The 20,816-nt window shown below is 42.4% G+C and overlaps 1 protein-coding gene across 4 annotated transcripts in view; it reads left to right on the top strand.

The window, feature by feature from the left end:
- The first annotated feature begins 1,777 nt into the window (after positions 1-1,777).
- Positions 1,778-20,816, top strand: part of tnrc6c2 (trinucleotide repeat containing adaptor 6C2) — a 54,509-nt gene continuing 35,470 nt past the window's right edge. For all 4 annotated transcript variants that reach the window (XM_041037157.1, XM_041037155.1, XM_041037156.1 and 1 more), the window contains exons 1-3: positions 1,778-2,628; positions 14,294-14,394; positions 14,810-14,831. In XM_041037157.1, coding sequence (XP_040893091.1) covers positions 14,332-14,394; positions 14,810-14,831 — 85 coding nt within the window. In that variant the 5' untranslated portion in view covers positions 1,778-2,628; positions 14,294-14,331. The remainder of the gene's footprint in view (positions 2,629-14,293; positions 14,395-14,809; positions 14,832-20,816) is intronic.

The raw sequence follows: 20,816 nt of genomic DNA, 5'->3' as shown, positions 1-20,816 counted from the left end.
TGAGCTGAAAAGTGGATGTGAACAAGGAAGGATGTGCGCACACTCACATACACAAATAAATGTGCATGTCTGCACATTTATACACACACACACGCACACTCCCTGTCTTTTTTCTTTGCACCTACATTAATACACACACAGCTAAGTAGTTCTCACCTTTGATGGCTAATATGATGTCAAACCACTTCTTATTTCAAGTCTCAGTTGTCCTTTGGGGTGTATAGATTTTCATCTCCATCTCTCATAATTTATGTGAGGCTACATGAAAGAGATTTAAGCTGCAAGTAATGTACTGTAGATATTTTGCATGATGCAATAAGTTACTGAAGTAATAATTCAAGTCAGCAGATTTGATTAACTCTGAGAGCAAATGTTGACTTGCAACACAGTTTATTTAGGTGGAATGAATGAGCAGCAAATTCCTTCAGTTTAGTAGTCTGTGATCTACTGTGAACTACATATCCCTTAAGGCTCCTCTGAAGGCATTCCCCTCTGCTCTCACCTCTCTTAACCCTGAGTATGGAACATCTGCTTTCTCCATTCAGTTGGAGCTTGCTGTTTTAATAGCTCTGGGCATCTTGCCTTGAAAAGAAGAAAAAAAAAACACTTTTGGCCGGGGCCCCTGTCTTTCTCATTAGGAGTCTCTACCAGTAACGTATAGCAACCCAGAGCTTTCCTGAGAGAGTTCTCACTGGTCAGTCTTCCCCTTTGTAGACCGCAGCCTTGACCTGTTCCCACCGCACAGTGTGTGAGTGTGTCTGTCTGTGCATGGAGCGGTCATTTCCATGAGAAAGGAGTGGAGAGAATGGACAGGGGCCGCATTTTCTTTCTCTGAGACGGCTGCAGACGCGGTTCAGGGCACAAGGGCGACCTCATCCATCATGTTGTGAATAGCCTGGAATTATCGCCCAGTGTTTCTGGACATCATGTGATCAAGAGATTCTTGACAAAGGTCATCTTGGGTAGAGAAACTTGGGGTGAGCCCTTTAAGAGACATTTGAGTCTGCTAAATAAAGTTCATGATGCAAGTTCCAAATTGCTTAGAGACTTTTATGAGTCTTCTCTATTTCTGCATCCTTTTGCACTATTTTGGTCATGAGTCACATGAAGCATGGTATTATATTTGTGTAATAGATTATGTAACAATTTCACTAAAATCGTGTGGAATTTACTAAAAGACAGTATTGAAAAGTTACTAAGAACATTTATTTGAGTACAGTTTGAGATACTTGTACTTTGAGATAATTGTATTTCCATTTTCAGCTATTTTAAACCTCTCCATTATTATTATATTTTCACTTTAAAGTGACTCAACAACATTTAAACAGATATACCCAACAAAATACCCAACGTCTAAAACTTTAAAATGCTGCTTACATCTTGATATGTCAGTAATGATAATAAAACAGTCTGAAAGTTGCACATGAGTTTTATTTGGTATTTACAAACTTTCTCTGTCATCTTCAAACATATTGATCTGCAACACTAAATTTAATTTTATGAGTGGTTCATATTTTGCTGTCTTATATCATCCCACCAACATCTATAACAGAGTCACATTTGTTTCTTTTTATAAGCGCACAGTCTTTGCTGCATGCTTCAGCAATTACCTTAGAAATATGAGCTGCCTGTCTTGTCCACCCTCAGTGGCCGTGGGGAGGTTTGGGCAGCGGGGGAGGGCCGCGGGCGGAGTTAGCGTCTGGTGTTTTGGTTGGTCGGGAGTGACGTATCTGGAGCCACTTCCTGGTCTGTCTGCTCTCTGGGAGGAGGAGAGGGAGACTGCGGTGTTGTTAGTTTGAACAAAATGGCTGCGAGACCACTGTCAACGAGAGCTCACTGAACGCCTACCATGACTGTCCGCTCCGCTGTCTGGATCCACACAGAATGTATTTCCCCGGAGTCGTTTCTCACTTTGCATTCGCGGTAGTCAGCCCGTCGCTAGTCGTTCAGCTGGCGACCTAAACGAAAAGAAAAGAAAAAAAAAACAAAACATTTCTTTTGCACTTTAAAACAAGTTGGCTGGCTGGCTGACGGCCGTCGGCTTGCTCTAAGACGCGAGAACTCATTGGCGATTTTTAACGAAAGCTGCCTGATTTCTCCGGTTTGCAAAACGCCGCAACGGTCGACGACTTACGACGCCAACCAGCTAACGTTAGCTTACACAATTTAGCTGCTTTTAAAAGTCATTTTATTCGTGTTCGTTTTTCATTTTCTTTTTTCTTTTTTTTTTTTTGTTTTTTGTTTTTGTTGTTAGTGGTGCTCCGTTCCCCTCCCCGCCCCCCTTTATATCGTGACGTTTTAACTAACTGTTTTTATGCGACTGTAATTTCACGGCATATTTTTCTTTTTCTCATTTTTCTTTTTTGCTCAAAGCATAAATTGCCGTACTTGATGTGTATAACGTTATATCTGGCTGAGTAGCCGTTGTTTACCTCGGTATCTTGTCACCAAGCTGCTTCAGCAGCAGTCGGCTTATCTGCAAAGTCTGACTTTAATTGCGACTGAATCTCTGCTCCATCTCTTTACGGGTAACTTTAGAAAAGACATCGAAGAATGCTTTTCTGCATTTTTTTTTCTGCCATGCACCGACTCTTCACTGAAAGCTGCCAAAGCTGTGGTTAACGCAAGGTAAGTTTCCAATGAATAGATTTTGAAAATCATGCGATTAATAGATGAATGTCATTGCTGATCAGTGTTTGGAGATATCAGAATCGCAGCGGTCAGAAGATGGCTTTAATGTCAAATAAATAAGTATAATAATTAACTATGTAGATTCATTATTTTCAAAACATTGACTCTCGTTCTTGTGATGCACCTCAATTCAGCCGTTACTTAACTACGGCGTTAATACTCCAGCAAGCAAGTGCCACATCATTAAAACACTGATTAACAATTATTTATGCCTTTCTGATGCGCCAGTTTAGCGATTTCTTCACATTTTACATGCTGTATATCCCCATAAATAAAACTGGATTATTATATTAGTATGAAACACATCAGGATTCTTAGCGTAGGTTTTTTGAAGGGGTCCCCTGCAACATTGAGAAGTGTTTTATGTGATCTTGGATTGATGAGAAAACCCTACAGGAACCATACACACAGAGGTATTTTACCCTGTTTTGCTTTTGGATGGTCATTATGAGGCCGACTAACTTTAGTATGTCTTTATTTACGGGGTGCTTGATGTAAAAATGTTGGAAACTTTTGTGTTATATCATAGCTCTTTCATGATTGGCTGAGTGGACTGGGACACACTATGTACATGTGAGCGTGTAATGTGATGATTTCTTTAAGTGACTGCAGGCACTGTCTTGCCTTTTTCAATGTCTGTGTAGTCATTAGTAGGTAATGGCGTGCTAATCGTATTTGTTTTTGATCGCACGGTGCTGTTTGTAGGTTGAAAGCCAACAGATTAGAACTATATGACAGCAGGGCGATATACTTTACTGAAATGTTTTTGTCTTGTGTCTGCGCATTTAAGTTGCAGATTTTCTTTGCCAGTGTGACAGAGGGACAGTCTCATCCTGTAGCTGTATCACATTATGTATCTTGCACACTATTATACATTCCACTACACTAAGTCCAAGTACATTATTAAACATAGCTGTCCTGTCTCTTTTCCCTCCTCTCTTCCATCCCCGGGGGATTCTGATTGAACTGTCGCCTTCCATTGCATCCCCCCTTCCTGCATCCTGTCCCCAGGCACTGGAGTATAGCTTTTAATATCTCGTCCACGTGTCTTAATTGAAGTACATAATTTCCCGTTCAATTTCAAACCCCCTTTTCCTTTCCCCCCTCTGACGTCTCTGTCACCACTGTCTTATCTCTATCGTCACACACCAGTGAGGTGATGAAATGAAAAATGCGCGTGAGCTGCAGTGGCACACACGTACATTTATTTGTGTGTATGGTCCGTACACATTTGCATCTATGTCTGTGCCATGTCTTGGAATGTAAATGTGTTACTGCAAATGTGGTGTGTTTGTGTCTTGAATTGGCCAGCAAAGACACACGTGGAATGTCTCTGCATTTTTGCCATGGAAGTGTGTGACCATTTCTGTCAAGCTCCAAGCCCTGGCAGCTGGTTAATGCCCTGCAGTTGTTAATCAGGTTGTGAGCTGCCTCCTGCGTACCCCAGACACCCAGCTGACTCACAGACACACACAGCCCTGTTTTTACCCAGGACCAAGGGTCCTCCCTTCTGTACACATGCTCATCTTTCCAAAAGGCTGACGAACACGCAGCAAGAGAGTGGCTGTGAAAAGATGTTGCAGGGGGCCTCTGGTATATATGTAAAACAAGTGAATAGGGAAAAAAGAAAGACCTAAAGCCTGGTAAGAGAAGGAGGGAGTGTGGTAGTTCTCTAAAATACTGCAGATACAACAGCTTTAGCACCATAGCTACCACTACAGCCACAGCAGGTGGCTCATTTGGGGGGCACAAGAACACATTTTGGGTATGAATGGGCATTAGGTCACCAGCACAGGGGTTACTCCAAGACAAGACATTTTAAGGTGCCATGAACATGTCAGCCATGCTTCTCCTTCTGAACCCTCTTAAAAATCTTTAGTCCACAGAGGTGTATGAAAGGCTAGACTTTGTTATTTTTGGTTCTAAGGGATTGCATAAATGATTCAATAGAACATGGACAGCGTTGATAGTTTCTGAAGAACCTGAATCGCTTATCAACCAATGTCAGCGTCTGAAAATGTAGACACAGAAAATGCAGAACACACCAAATTATATCAATCTGGAGCTGTATAACTGTTTTTTCCCAATGCAAAAAGACAGAAAATGAGAAATTCGATTTCTCACTGGGGTTGAGACTGAGCAAATTATATTACTACTTCTGCCATTTTGGCGGCACACTAGCAGGAAACCCATAACCCGTGTTGGCTCTGGATCCAACCAGGCTGTAGGCTGTTGGCATCTAGACATTGTTTTGATTAGAGTGTATTGTAAGAAAGCCATGAGGACAAGCCCTGGCAGTAATTCCATATGCAGCCCCTTATCACTGAAGGGGTAGGATCATTTGTTTAAAAGGAAACCCAAAGCTTGCTTCCCCTTGTCCGACTCTTTAAAGACAGAACATGAACACTAGCCCAGTCCTCAGGTTGCTGTCATTAGCCTGGTTTACACTAAAAGGCCTGATGTAACTGGAAAGGGCCTGCTTGTCCAATGCCACAGTGAGGCCCATACACCAATTTGGTTCTTCTGTTTTGAATCTTTGTTTCTACCCCTTGTCAGACATTTTGTGTTGACCGTGGTAAATCCCACTTAGTAGTGCTTTGGAAAAGTGGCTTGTGTTGTCTATCCCTTTTCCCCGTCATTGACCTTAGCCCAGGCCTGACTGTGGTAGTTACTGAGCCTGTGATTATGAGGCTTTTCAAACAACTGGCACAGCCCTGATAGATAACGCACTTAACACCACCACAGGGTGCTGCTCCAGTAAAGGGGGGGGGGGGGGGGGGTGGCTGACAGTAGAATCAGCTGGATTCAGTGGGACGCTGCCAAAAGCCATTACCCTCTTCCTCAGCTCTGTGGATGGCTATTTTCAAGTTGAAGGGGCAGGATAAAGACTTGCCTGGCAGTTGTGTTTGGTGTGGCCATTGTACTATATGAGGAGTGTTTGTTTATGTGTGTGCAAATCAGAGAGGGGGTGGGGTGTATGTTGACTGTGGCGTTGGCAATAGTAACGATAGGTAGCCAGGGACCCAGAAGTATCCTTAGTCGAAAACAAACATTATTAATCTGTCATTAATAATTTCCTAGTTCCCAGCATGACTTTGACATTGACTGGTTTTCTGCGTTTTTATTCTTATTTGCTCTATGTCACTGTTTGCTATGTATTAGATTGGTTCAGTCTCTCATTTTCTTTCCTGTGCAGTAATCTCTCTGGAAAAACCTGTGTTGCTGTTGATTTGACTGGCTCTGTGCGGTTTATCCAGCCTGGGTTTGTATGGTCTAGACAAGGGTTTGCCAAAGCTCTGCCACTGATCTGCTTTGGTATGAGACATGATCTCATGTTATGATATCTTCTAGTACTCAGATTCTTTTCTTTCAGTGCTCTCAGCCCTAAATTGGATACTTCCCGATTGTGTAAGTAAGAGTGTTAGCTACATTTGCTTTTTAAATGGTGAAATAATACATAGTTTATTAGAGGGGGTTTAAAGTATAGTTTCAGGATCATGTTAAGGGCAGCTATCAGATATTTGCTTCTGACCAGTAGTCTCCTGTATAAAGATAAACACAGGTTAAACTTTTCTGTTCATTGTTGTGTCACACACCGGGCTTTTGCATGAAAGAGGGAGAGGAGAGTTATAACTGAAGAGTCCTATGGGCATTGGAGAGGTTGGGTATCTGTGTAACCCCCCTCCTGCTTGTCCAACTTGTGTGCCAATGGAGGGGGCAGGGGCTTAGGGGCCCCACCAAGGGTAAACCAGGCCGTGATGGAAGCGGGGGGGATGGGGGAAGCGAAGCTGAATCCATCGAGCTGCTGCCTGTGAGTCTTGGCAGGGGTCCAGGGGAATGTTCAGTGTGCCGAGGTTTGGTGGGGGCCTTCTTCCCTCCCTCTGTTCCATGTCGGCTAATTGGAGAGACGTGGAGAGAAGGAGAGGGGCATCACATGGAAGCTGACAGAGAATTTGCAGGACGTCCAGCCTACAATGTTCCCTTTTTTCCTGCCCCAAACCAACATTAGACAGCCTTACTCATTATGTAACAGGACTTAGGCCCTACAGCACTTTCAGAGCCCTCAGTTAAGGCTGTGTAAATAGCACTAGCATACGCTGCCTGCCCCTATGTTGGGGCCATGGCTTAAACTAGCAAGCTCAGGTCATTTGTTTGCTGTCTGGACTGTTTTATCACTTTAATGTCAACTGGAGCACAGTCAATGAAGTTCAAGTATTTGCCTTTACTGTGTGTTCTGTTTGTCAGTGCATATTTGTAAGAACTTTGATTAAACAGAGCTGCTGGAAATAATCAGCAAAATTGTGATATTTGAACTGTGACTCAGTTAAATCACAAAACAGAATTTTGTCTTAGCAGATAAAGTTTTAACAACAGAGTTTGGTGTAACCTAATCCTAACATTAATTAAGGCACTGAGTATCTGATGACACTAAATAATTTGGGCAAGTTAGCTAGTAGTCCAACACATCATGTTGTGTCTTTTTTACACTGAAATAGTTGTTGAAATTTAGAGTAGTTGTACTATTCTCAGTGTCTTAAGAACTGTCATGATTTGTAATGCATGTCTGCAAGATGTAGCTGAAGTTATTAAGAGTGTAGAACTGAGGATAATAGATGCTCATTCTCAGTTGTCAATAGTCCAGTAAGACAAATAAAACTAGCCAGTTTTTTATTCCATGCAGAGGCTCGTCTACCTTTATGCTTTACTCTCACTCTTAAAGCTGAGCCGTTGTTAGTGTTTCTACATCTTCTCCATCATCCCTACAGCTTTACAGAGGGGACTGTCACTCACATTGCTCTCTCTGCTTTTCTTGTCTGTCTCTCTGTCCTCCTTACATCAGAGCAGGCTTTGTTCACACAATTAAGCACAGCACTCATTTTCTATCTCTCTTTCAGGGTCTGTATTATTGCTTACACTGTTGTCAGCCAGTGAATTGTTGACTGACACTTTGTGTGTATGTGTGTGTGTGTTTAGATACGGGGGAGGCTGTGTCAAAGTAACCTTCAGTGTAGTATAGCCCAGTCGATTAGCTCATTTGTCTAAGCGTGCTTTGTGTGTGTCCTTTGATTTAGTCTGGCTCTTCTGATTTTGACAGTTTGATGGTGCCACTGAAGGCAGGGTGTGCAGCATTTGAAACAGAAGTTAAAGACCACTCTCAGACCCTGCTTGTGTCTTGCTCCTAAACATCTGTTAAGGGATGCACAAAACACAGCAGTTGCACTCTGCTCTGATCCCCGTTTACCTGTTTCCTGAACTGTTTGCTTTACCCCTTTCCTGAATTTAAAATCTTTATCGGCAACTAACAAGATTCCAGCATTGCCGTTAACTAAGATGCTTCTAAGATTTAAAAGATTATGGTTTGAAACAATAGACACTGTTGTCAGGTGATTAGCCTGCAACCTAAGTAAAAATAGTGTTTGACTATTATTGCCTAATGAGACATGGGCAAAGAAATCTTGGGTCAAGTCCACTAGTTTCTACCACACAATAACTTTTTACATTGTCATACTGAGAACATGGCTACTTACCAAAGAAAATAGAAGACGAGAACTGAACTTTTCTTTTGGCTAATATGGCGTTGTTTATTTATTTATTTTTTTACCAATCAGTATAGTCATATTGTTACTATAGTAATTTGCAACCTAATATGTTATAACGTTGATTTATCAAAATGTGACTGGTTGCCTAGAACTATGGTTGACATGTCCCAAAAGAGGTTTAACTGCTGGCAGCCAGCCAATGGATTGCAGCGTACACTGAGAGGTACTCGGGTTTTGGTCTTTAGTGAAAAGATTGAGGAACTCCTTTGTAAGGTTAATCATGAGAGCTCAGCCATTGTGTGGTTGCTTTTAGCACTTAGGAACTATCCAGACCTTTTAGACAGACATTCACCTTAAAGCCTCTGAGCTGGCATTCAAGCATACAGATTGAAACAACTTTGCAAAATATTCACAACATCCACAACCACATATTCTCATTAACACAAAACAGTCATAAGCAACGACAAACACATACACCAGCACACTCTGCTTGACAGCTTCTTCTTGAATTCAATAAGCTTTAGCTATGGTGCTGGCAGGGAGCAGGCCTGCTTGGTCTCGTGCATTGTGCTGTTTTCCTTTTTAATGAGCTGCCACCGTGTTAAAGTTTCATATCGACTTGGCAGAGGAAGCAGCCAAGACACTGAGAGCTAATTTTCTGGAGGCAAACCTCAAAGCTGTTATTTATAGCACAGCTCTGACTTTCTCACTATCTGATTCTTTGACTTTTTTCTCCATCTTGCACCCCCCTCTTCATCGCCGCTCTCCACCCACCCGTTCGCGCCCTCAGCCAGTCCCTTGTCTACAGATTCCACGAACCAAGAATATTTCTGCCACAGTTCATTGAACAAGTCCAGTCTAGTAGCAATAAAGTGTCTTGTATATTTTCACAAGCCACTCTCTCCACCTGCTGAAAGCAAAGCTGGTATGCACAGAATGCTTACAAACCAAGCAGCCTGTGAGACTGTTAGTGTGACTGAGGGAAGGGAACACACACCAACAACAACATTGTTATTGCTGCTTCTCAACTGTGGAATTTACAGACTTGTTTTCCCCAAGCCATTCGGGTTGAGTAAACACAAATGCACACCCACACACGCTTGTGGAAAGTAGTTGAGGTCTGTAGCAGGTATTGAGGAATTATTCCCCAGGGTTGTCCTTGATAATGTTCCATGTAATAAGGCTCAGGAGAGTCCTGTGGCTTCTCTAATGCCACAGGAATGGGTGGCTGGCTGAATGGTAATAGTGGTGGGGAGTGGATTTGCCACACTCGGCAGCTACAACCCGACCATATTACTTCTTTTGCTGAGAGGGGGAAATCGCTTCTCTTTTTCTTCTTCCTGTTTTGTGATTGGTGTTGTGTCTGCAGTTGTTCCGACAGCCATTCAGAAGACGTGAAGCTACATGTTTTCCTTGCAGCTCTTTCCCTTTTCTAGTTCTCATTCAGTGCCTCTCCTCCTTTGTCTTGCTCAGTCTTCACACAAGTGAAGCAGCATCTTTTTACTCCCCTTTTTATTATCTTCTATCAACCTTGCATGGTTTTCCCCCTCTCCCCTTGTTCTTCTCCCTGCGTCTCTAGATACTAGCGATCAAGGTGCGTGGATATTTCAGTGCCTCCCACCCCCTTCCTCCACATCTCTCCTTGTCTGCCAGCCTCAATAGTGTTTCGTTCGTTTTTTTCCAAACTCCATATCTCCAGTGAGAATTCTTTCTGTCTTTTCAGCATAGACTTTCTCTCTGTGCCCTGTCTGGTTCTCCGGCGGCTGTCGTTCTTAATTGGTGTTGCTCTGCGTCTGCTTTCTACCCCCCCCCTACCCCCCACCCCCCATCTCTCCTCCTCCTCCTCCCGCCTTCCTCTCCGCTGCATCCCTGGCAGAAAAAGACAGGCTTCAGACAGGCTGCCTCCCGCCTGTGTACATCAAGCCTCCCTGTGTGTTTTTTATGCAACTGGGCTTGTGTGTGCTGTGAGTTTCTAGCCTCTTCATTCCTGTACAGTGTGTTCCAGTTGTCATGCCTCCTTCTCTGTAGCTTAGCCCTATAGTCCCATGGCATAGGGACATGGGGACCTTCTATTGCAGCACAGGAAGAGAGGATCCTGCCTCGCCATGTAATTTATTCACAATGTCCCAACGGCCCCAGTTTGCTGAGACCTGGTATTTTTTCTGTTCTAGTCTGTATTGTGAAGAAAAGCCATTTAGTCAATGCAAGAGCACTGGTTGGGTCAGGGTTTAAGATAGAGAAAGAAGGTAAAAGTCAGTCCTTTAAATGTAGTAATTCCTGTAGAGTTGCTTTGATAACATGATGAGATGGTAGTAATTTTGGCCTTGAAGACAGTTTGTGGGCCTATACTAGCATCAGATTGCTGCTAGAAATTTATGTTGTTGTTTCTTAAACTGAGAAAAAAATATAAAAACACATTTGACTCCCGGATGTATTGGTGAACAGCTTTCAAGATAACAAGATGCAACATGTAAATAAAATGTGAATATAATAATTTTGCACTTACTGGAGAGATTTTTTTTCTATTTATTGGTGCTAGCCTTTGCTCTTGGTTTCAGTCCCTGTGCTGAGCTTGGCTAAAGGGGTGTTTTTGCGATGATATTTATCTTCTCAGCTAACTTATGGTTAGACAGCAAATTATCACATTGTCCAGAATTGGTGTTTTTTTTTTTGTTTTTTAACTTGTGTTGTTTTTAAATTTGAATTATTTATTATTTATTATTTTTTAGCAGTAGGGTAATATGTGGTTGCAGAGGTAGCCATAGGCAAGAGTTAAGTAATTACAGCACTTACTAGTTAGTGGTACTTACTGGCTATGTTATGATCTAAGGCCCTGTAATGTGAGAGAAGATTGAATGACACACTGTGGCCTTGTAGATCACTAACCTCAAAACGTGACATATTTTGCCTAATTGCAGTGTCATATTGCCAGCAAGGGTAAACCTGATGCAAGAAGGCAGCATAGAGACACCCCGGGGTCACTACTGAAGAAGTGCTAGTGTCAGCAGTACTGAAGGAGTGAGAGAGAGAGGGAGAGAGATGGGGAGAGGCAGGTAAGGATATATGTGGGGGCAACAGAGGACGGGAGGGAAGCTAACTTTAGCATTGACTTCGTCAGCTCAAAAGACAACTGTCCACACTCTCACATTTCACATAGCAACTGTTTTTCTAACAGGCCAACATTATAGTAAATGACGATAAAAACCATTTAACAGTAAACCATCCACAGTGAACTGACATGTAGGAAATTACATAGATAATAAATACATATTGCCCCACAGGTGAGGCATTTGTTGTATTTGTACTCCCCAGCTCCATTTTCCCAACCCTTATTTCCTGTTTTTTCTGTGACAGCAGCAGTAGTTACCAGATATGGCAGCTCCACTATCGTTGAGGGGGTAAAAGGTGAGATTTCCAGGATGACACGGTCAGCTGCGGTGGAGAGGTGCTGTCGCTAGCAACTGATGGGGAAGGAAAATTCTAGCACACAGTTAAAAGACAGCTGTTACCCTTTCACATCCCATATCCTTTTCTCTGCTCATCTGTGTCATTGTTTCCGCATTGCAAATGCTTTTCATCATCTAGTTGATTGCAGCCTAGGAATTTGATAATAGGAAGTGTTTTATTGAAGGTATAAGTTCACAGCAGTTAAAGAAGATAATGACAGAGGAATAAACAACTGCCCATACTACACATACATACATGCAATTATCTGTACGCACACACCCCCATCCGCACATAATTTGAGGTCCTATATATTACCTGAGGGCTGCCTTCCCCTAGCTGCTGAGATAGCACAATGACACACAGAGACTCCTCAGTATGAAAAATAGGACTGTGTGTGTGTGTGTGTGTTTGTAAATGTAAGAGAGAAAGGGAGAGCACGGGGGAGCAATGAAAGGAGGAACTTGGAATGAGGAAGTCAAAATACAGACGGAGGAGAAAAAGATAATTTAGGGCTATCACCTTCCATTTTAACCAGCTGCCACAGCCACTAGTCTGGCAGTCATCCCCAGAATTTGGCTCTAAACTCACTACTCAATGTCTCTTTTCTTCCATCTGTCTCTCTGTCCACCTTTATGTTTCTCTAACTCTTGTCTGCTTACTCTCTTTCTTCCTTTCCCTTACTGCTATAGAGACATTACCCCACCATCAGACAGTCTCTGTGAGGCCTCTCCTGTCTGTTTGACTGACAGCTCCCTCCCCCTGCCAGTGGGCAGCACAGTGGGAGGCAGGCCTTTCATTAATCTTCCGTTATGAACGTTATGATTCATTCATACATTCAGATTCTAATTCATATCCAGGCCTTTTGCAGACACATTTTGTATTTGGTTTATTTCTCAGGGGCAGCATACATGATCAACATCAGGACTTGAACTAATGATTATTTTCATTATTGATTAATATGTCATTTATTTTCTTCTCAATTAATCAAATAAAAGTTTGTTGTTTGTCAGAAATGACTGAAAAGCATCATTCCTTTTCTCAAAACCCAAGGTGCTTCCTTTGTCTGATCAGTAGTGCAAAAATTCAACAGTATTTGATTGACAGTACTATAAAGCAGAAAAAAACAGCAAAGAGTCACTAGAACAGCAAATGTTTGATATTTTTGCTTGATAACCACAATTAATCAATTAATGACAATCAATTATCAGAATTGGTTTTGATTACATTTCTGTCAATTAACAGGATTAAAAGATAAAAATACCTTTAATACAAAGTATTGAAAACCTACAGAAGGCACATTGTTCACCTAGACCATCATTTAGCTATTAGGAAGCTAGAATTCAATCCAAGGAATTTGTCTCAAGTATAACTCACTCCAATGAATGGGTATGAGGTCTCTAGTATTTGCTGACGTGGCTGCAGTAGAAAATTGACTTAAAGTACTTTTTTGCACTATAATGATGATGATTTTTGTGAGAGGACATGCTGTCGAGTTGGCAGTGAATTCAACATGTCGCCTGAGCAGTCAGGGCAGTCTTTGAGAGAAAGTCGTGTCCCTCTAGTTCACGAGGATGAAGCACAATGGCTTATTGTACAAGGCAGGCGTGTGCGTGCTTGTGTGTGTATATAAATGCAGTCTTGGCAGAATTGCCAGCAAATAGAAATAGGCCATTTTTTTAGACTGACTTGAAGATGATTGATTTTATTTGCACATCTTAGAGAGTGGTATCATTGATTTGATATGACACAGTGCTGTATTTTAGATTAGTGTCGATTGCACTTAGTGAAGACTAAACACACACACACATTCAGTCCCTATGGCCCAGCTCATGCCTCTAATAGTTTCCAGGAGCTGTCACTGAGGCTGAGCCAAAGGAAATACAGGCTGAAATGAAGCACTTAGTTTCCCTGGGCCCCGGGCTAGATATCTAGCTAGTTTGACTCACACCCACTGAAAACAGATCTTTGTGAAAAGGCTTTGTGTCTTTTTCTATCAGTCTGTTGGCCTTTACGTTGTCTTCCTTTCAGTCCTTTTAATCCCTTGCCTTTTTATTTCCATGCCATTTCCTGCTGACTTTAAACCAGTCCCATTGACACTGGCCTTCACTCTTACTGTTCACTCTCTCTCTCTGTCTTTATCTGTCTCTCTAACTCACGTGTGCCTTTTTTTTCCTTTTTGTTTTTCTCTTTCATTTTTTGTACCCTTCTAGTTCCCTCTTTCCATCTTCTCCTTTTCAGTTTTTGACCATGAGGGAAAGTGTTCTTCTGAAGTGCCTGCCATGATTTTCACATGTAGTAATGATTGTGGATGGAAAAGTTTTTCCAGACACTGAGTGCACTTTGGCTCTGACTCATTCATGGATCAAAAGGAGGGGGTTGAAAGTGTATATGCACTCTGGTTGTGTGTTTACGAACATAATTCTGCATGTTTCTGTGGTATTTGAATATCTCATTGTGACTGTGCCTGAATGCCATAAATGTGTAAAGTGTGTGATGCACATGGGTCGACAACGTTCTAACAATGCAACTGTGAAGGATGCTACGCTCTTGAGCTGAATCCTAGCCCTTCTCCATGATGTTTCACTCATTACTCTTTCCCTTTTTTTGTTGGGCAGCTGAGAGAAGCTAGCAACAGAAGAAAGAGAACCATTTGATGGAAGAAAAGAAAAAGAAAAAACAAGAAGAAAAGACCAAGAAGGACGTTGCTCAGAAAAAGGTGAATGTGAAAATCACGCACGTTCAAAACACTCACTTAATAAAACTGCATGTAGCTTTTGAGTCAACTAGCAGGTACTGAAGTTGGAAATGCATGTACGTTGTTTATACAGTTCTTTTTTAAAACCTTCACTTTTTTCTAATCATCTTTTTTTAATAAAATCAGTAGCTTTGGCTGATTTGTTAAAACTTAGCCTGCAAGTTTCCAGTAAACAAACACCCACTGACTTCTTCTGTTCAGTGCTGGCTGCTATTCAAAAAAAAAAAAAAAAATCACGGATGGCTTGAAAAGATTGGATCGCTGTACTTGTTAACATTCCTGTTGAATAAGGCCCTAGGTTTTGTCCTAGCACTTTTAATTTATTTGCAATTTTGAATGAATTCCTAAGTGTATTTCTCTCTTTCACCCTCTGCAGGCTGCTGATCAGAAACCCAAAGGTGAGCGTCATGATTGAGCATCCTACACCCTCTCATCTACCTCATTTTCTAAAACTACATTTGAACCACTGATATACATTAGTCAGCTCTGATTAACACCCACTGACCTGTAAAGGTATACACACTCATGTTATTCATGCATTATACACACATAGCATTTAGCGTTCCTGTACACAGATGGACACATACACAGTTTGCACATGCATGCACAATTGTGCCGTTTGACTCTCTGTTTCTCAGGCACACACACAGAAGAGCAAATACAGTGGAGTCTAATGCAGAGTGATGCGGAGTGACGCCCAGTGCGCCCGCAGCACCAGGCAGTGAAGCGTGAGGGCACTCAGACAGCACACTGATTGTGGTGTTGTAGGGGGATGGGAGGTTGGAGGAGGGGGGGAGGAATGGGGGGGAGGAATTGGGGGGGGGGGGGGGGGTGGGGTAAAAGGAGGGCACGGAGCTGAAATGCAGAGAGTGGGGCTGAAAAAAGTGTGTCCTCACGTGCCCTTGATGCTCTATTAAGAGGCTAAAATAGATTTTCTGTGTGTATTGCTAGAAAGTTGGTTTTATTTTTATAGTGAAGTGTTCGTGAAATGCAGAGTTGTGCTTCCGTTGTCATCTGTGACAGACCTGTGCTTTAGATTTATTTGATTTGTGAACTGTTGAGTCAAGAGAGGTATAAACATCTGTTTGGTCATTTGATTTGTCTACTTTTGGTTTATGAACATATTTAGACCCTAGAGTTGCAGGATTTAATGGGTTAACATTTGCACCGAAAGTAATATATGCTCAGATCTACAGTAATACAGCTGTATTTGTGCATGGACTCACCAATTTCTGTCTGTGTTAAGGGTTTTTTCCTACTTCAAAATAAGGAGAAGACTGGATGCCAACTATTTTTTAACCCTTTTTTTTTTTTTTTTTAAATATAATTAAATGACAGTGTGGGCAAGTGGGCCATGTCCTACGCTCTGTCACTTTGCTTTTTCCTCTTTGTTCTGTTTCGTCTTCTTTCAGACCTGAATTTTCCTGGCCAGTGCTATTTATCGTGCAGAGCATCCCAGTTTGTTGTCTTTTCACTTAGCACCACTCTGAAGTGATTCCCTGCATTTACAGTTGGAGATGAAGCAGTTAATGTAAAATTATTGAAATTGGTCTTGTTGTTGCATGATCAGGCATGGGGGAAGATGGCACGGAATTCAAGCAGAGTGGCTGGCTTTAAATCTTCTTGGTTTGTCTGTTAGCACACGTGTCAATCCTCCCCCACTTTGAGCAGCAGCTTGGCCATCTGGGTGTAGCTGTTGGGCTTTAACAAAGGTTACCACAGCTTGCCTTGAACTCTGACCAGCCTATTTAATTACTCTCCCTGTGTTTCACTGCCCTGTCCTAGAGCTTGGCCCTATTAACCAGGTTTCAAAGCGAACTGAAGCCTGAAGCTTCTGATTTGAATAAACATCTAATGCCGCTTTCCTTGGACGTGGTGAAGAAATGGAAATACTTTTTTCCAGAGGAAACATTTCAGACTTTTCCATTTATTTATTATTTATTAGAATTAAATCCAAATGTGTTATGTTATAGTATCTGTATAGTATAAACAAAGGGTGCTTTAGCATTAGAGAACATTTGAAGAGAACAAACAGATTTTATAGTGTGCAGCGATGATACTGTTATATACACAGGGCAGATTTTGTTTTTCGGGGACATCCTGCTTCACACTCACATAATTTACATTCACACCTGGAAGCTGCTTTTTCTTTAACAACCTTAGTTGCATCTGTTAGCCTCTGAAGAGCTTTACTTTAGCACCTTTAAATTCCTTTCTTAATGGTATATTAGTGGTGATAATGAGGCAGAAATTATTGTTGTTCTTTATTTGTCTACCTAGATTTGTTGGCTGAGAAATGGGTGGTTAGTTTTTTGTTACATACAGAAGATTGGCATGATGGACTGGACCAGGAGCTAGGAAAGCTTTATGGTTGATGTCAGGTGGTGCCAATCCACACGGATTCTGCAGGCAACAATAAATGTCACATACTCTGAGCTGGGGCCTGTGTATGCAGCTCTGTTTCTTTCTGTGTGTCTTTGTATTTTTTTTTTTATCACTTTTTAACACTCACTACAGTGCGGCCTCAGTTTTAGGACTGTGACACTTTTTTGTTGTTTTGGCTCTGTACTGTAGCATGTTGGGTTCGAAATGAAACTATGAATTTAAAGCTGTGACCTTCAGCTTTAATCACAGCTTTTTATATTAATAAATGAACAATGTCACTGGACGAGTTACACACTTCAGCAGACACTTCACATCTTATTTTGGTAACACTCTGACAGGCGGGTGCTGCAGACATCTTCTCCATATGGGCCTGTTATTTGGATTTAGGTTGGGTGACTGACTTGACTTGTCAAGAACATTTGCTTATTATCTAAGCAAACACACATATAAAGCTATATATAAAGGTCAAATTCACATGCTCATTGTTTTATTTCAAATCCATTGTGTCACATTAGAGCCAAAACAATGGCACGCATATCACAGCCCTAATATTTTCTGACTGCACTGTGTGTACGTGGGCTGCACCAAGTGCTACTGGCAGGAGCAGCAAAGGAAATGCAAGGAGTCTGTGAGGGAATATTGTAAACTCTACATGGAAGAGAGGCCCATAGACAGGGTCACAGCTAAGAAGGAAAGGGAGGGAAGGAAACAAGAGGAAGAAAGAGGACGTGTAACAGTGCGTTCTGGGGCCAGATAAAAAATGAAGGAACGAAAGTGAGAAAAGAAAGTAATGAAGCATTGAACACTTTAGACGAGTGCCAAAAATGACCATCGGGAGTCAATGACAGTGCTAATATAGAAGAGGACTAATGACATGGACATTTATTTTATGGTATGTTTAATGAGAGATAGAGAGAGAAAGGGACATAGAATGAGGAACTGATTGTGTATATGTAGTGGGTACTCATGCAGACAGAAAGATAAAGAAAGTAGGGGGAAAGAGGGCTTGTTTGAAGCCTAATCGTTCTTCGAGCCACCAGGACTTCTGTGTGTTTGCTCATAGCCTCCCATCTGCAATATCTTTTATAAGGAAGGTGGCATGAACTGGAATGAGCTGAGTTTTCATGCGTGACACTAAATAATAGAGGTGTGAGTATATGCAGAAAGGGAGAAAATCAGTATGCGGTAGTGATTTGTGTCTTTCCATCCATATCAGTGAATTCTGCCTTCCTTATACACTCAGAAATTCATAGACACATACACACCACCTCCCCCCATCCTCGTCGTCTTTTTCTGCTTTCCTCTCTGCAGGCCTCCTTGGTCCCAGGCATTTCAATTTGTTTGCGGTAATCGATCTCGGCCTGGCGCGTTCATATGTATGAAAATGAGATAAAGCTTCGGCGCAGTGGAATTAACTTCTCTGCCCCCCATTAGGCATGGAGCTTCACCGAACGCAGGGTTCCAGGAGGCAGTGTCCCACTGCCCCAGCCCACCTCCCCCACACACACAGGCTGGACCTCTGATGCAGGGCCCTCCCCCCTGGTCCCCATTACCTCAGAGGGATGCTGATTATTCACCCCCAACACACATGCAGCTTCATCACAATCTCTGCCACCACTGCAATCATAATCAGTCAGTTTGACTGCTACACATAGATGCCATCCTTGGCAAAAACATGCACATGCCAAGACACACACACACGCACACACACACAAACAAAGAGGAGTGCATCTTGTTCCTAGATGCCTACAGTCATATTAAAAGATTCGTACACTCCTACTTACAGTGACCTGGAGCCTTTCAATCTGTTCTCAGTGACTGAATCAAATGCTTATACTGTGGAGTTGAGAAACAACCAAGCAATAATATGCTGGACATGGTGTCTCTTAGCAGGCATATATAACCACACATGCAAATATTATTGAAGTTATGAGAAAACATGGCCAAAGCAAGAAGTTACACAAATGTAAATCATTAAACAGGTGGCTACACGCAGGCACAGAAAGCAACAGTAATACCACAATGCATCATTCCCACACCCCGGTAATCAGAAAATCTGCAATTTCCATTTCTGCTGCACATGCAGTTTTCACTGCTGAAAGGTTAGAGAACAAATGTAACGCCTGTCACTGCCTTGTCCCTCACTTTGCTCCCTACACACACTGTTTCTTCCGCCTGTTTCATTTCACCCTCAATATGCTCAGCCCCAGCGACTGCGTCTGAGGAGAAATATATTTACACGGTGTCACCATGGTGATAACAGCATTATATTTTTCAAAGTGGCGAGATACGCACACAAGCACAAGTGTGTCGTATAATTTTGTATTGGATTAATTTGCAATTTCACATGTTATTAATTGCGTCAACACTTTTGAAAGGGAATTTCATGAATCGCAATCTAATTAGAGGCTAATTTACTGTAGTATCCGGGCTGCTTTTCTCTTCTGTTAACCACATTTACAAACACTCAATGAATTAATAGTGAATAGCTTGTGAGTTACGTCCTGTGGATTTATGACTGCCAAGCATAATTGTTTTTCCTCTACCCCCTGTGTGCTCACTCCGCATGCATGTCAAGTGCTGGAGGAGAGTGAGGGATGGAGGCAGAGACCGGGGGCAGAAAGAGAAAGGAAAGAAGGGGGGCGCACAAACTTAAACAATGCTTTTCTCCCTGTTATATGATCACTCACAAGCTGCTGACAAGAGAGGGTGTTTGGTGCCTCTTGTCCCTCCCCCATCATCTCCTCCTCCCCCGCCAGTCAGCTGCTTCATGTCAAATATGAGGCAAACCTTGAGGCACATTGGGGGACCAAACATGTGCATTCAGCTTATTTGATTTTTTTGATTCTCAATATATCGGCCAGTTTAAAGGCTAATTGTATGAAATTCGAGTCATCATAGGCCAAATGGGCTCTTATGTCTCTCTCTCGAGAGCCTCCTCTCTTCTGTTGGATGAGTGGTATAACATGTTTATGCAGGTGCATGTTTGAAGTCTGCGAGAATAGTTTGCAGTCTTGTCTGACTGGTCATAAGACAGCCATGAAGAGAAGCCTGAAACCAGAAGAGGTTCTTGCTGTAGTCTTGCAGTCCTCTAAGGAGAGTGAGCAATATGTTACTGAGGAGGATGTTACCAAGGAGGATGTTACCAGCAGTGAGGATTCATCTGAGAGCCAGGAGGGATCAGGAGAGGAATTCCTGCCAGGCACAGAGGGGCCCTGCAACTTGGAGGAGGAAGAGGAAGAGGTGATGGAGGATAACACCTCTCCATGGAGATCAAGAAATGGGGAAATCCTGTGGTCTCCCACACGTGAAGAGGCCCTGCCATTCTTTCCCCCTCCTATCTTGACCCTAAGGCAAGGCAAAACTTACTTCAATAAATGAATGGAAGGATTTGAGTGAGGAGAAGCTGCGGGCCTACCTGGGGCTGCTGATCTTGGCAGGCGCGTTCAGGTCACAGCACGAGTCAACCATGAGCCTGTGGGACAGTAAGATGGGGCGTGCTATGGTGTTCCAGAAGAGATTTTTGCAGACCAGTCTGGCCCTGTGGTTCGATGACAGACTGTCCCGGCCAAACCACCACAGGAGAGACAAGCTGGCCCCGATCAAGGACCTGTGGATCAGATGGATCCAGATGGTTCCTTTTAGGGGCCGCTGTTCATTCACACAGTATATGCCTTCCAAACCTGGAAAGTATGGGTTGAAGATTTGGGCTCTCTGTGATGTGCAGACCTCGTATGCATGGAGAAGTGTATACACGGAGGTCTGCCTCAACACCTAGAGAGCACAACCAAGGGATGCAGGTGGTACTTCAAGTCACTGATAGGCTTGAGGGCCACATGGTCACCACCAATTTTTGCTGTTTCTGTGGTCGGGTCTGAAGTTTTTTGACTAAACTCATTGCTCCAACAACAATAATAATGCATCAAAATCAGTGTTGTTATCAATTATTGACCTAGTCAAGGCTGTAATAACCTCATCCCAAATATTCCACTTTGCAC

The sequence above is a fragment of the Toxotes jaculatrix genome, chromosome 4 (assembly GCF_017976425.1).
Source record: "Toxotes jaculatrix isolate fToxJac2 chromosome 4, fToxJac2.pri, whole genome shotgun sequence".
Taxonomy (NCBI): Eukaryota; Metazoa; Chordata; class Actinopteri; family Toxotidae; genus Toxotes; species Toxotes jaculatrix.
Note: the sequence above shows the minus strand (reverse complement) of the source record. Positions and strands in the feature narration are given on the sequence as shown.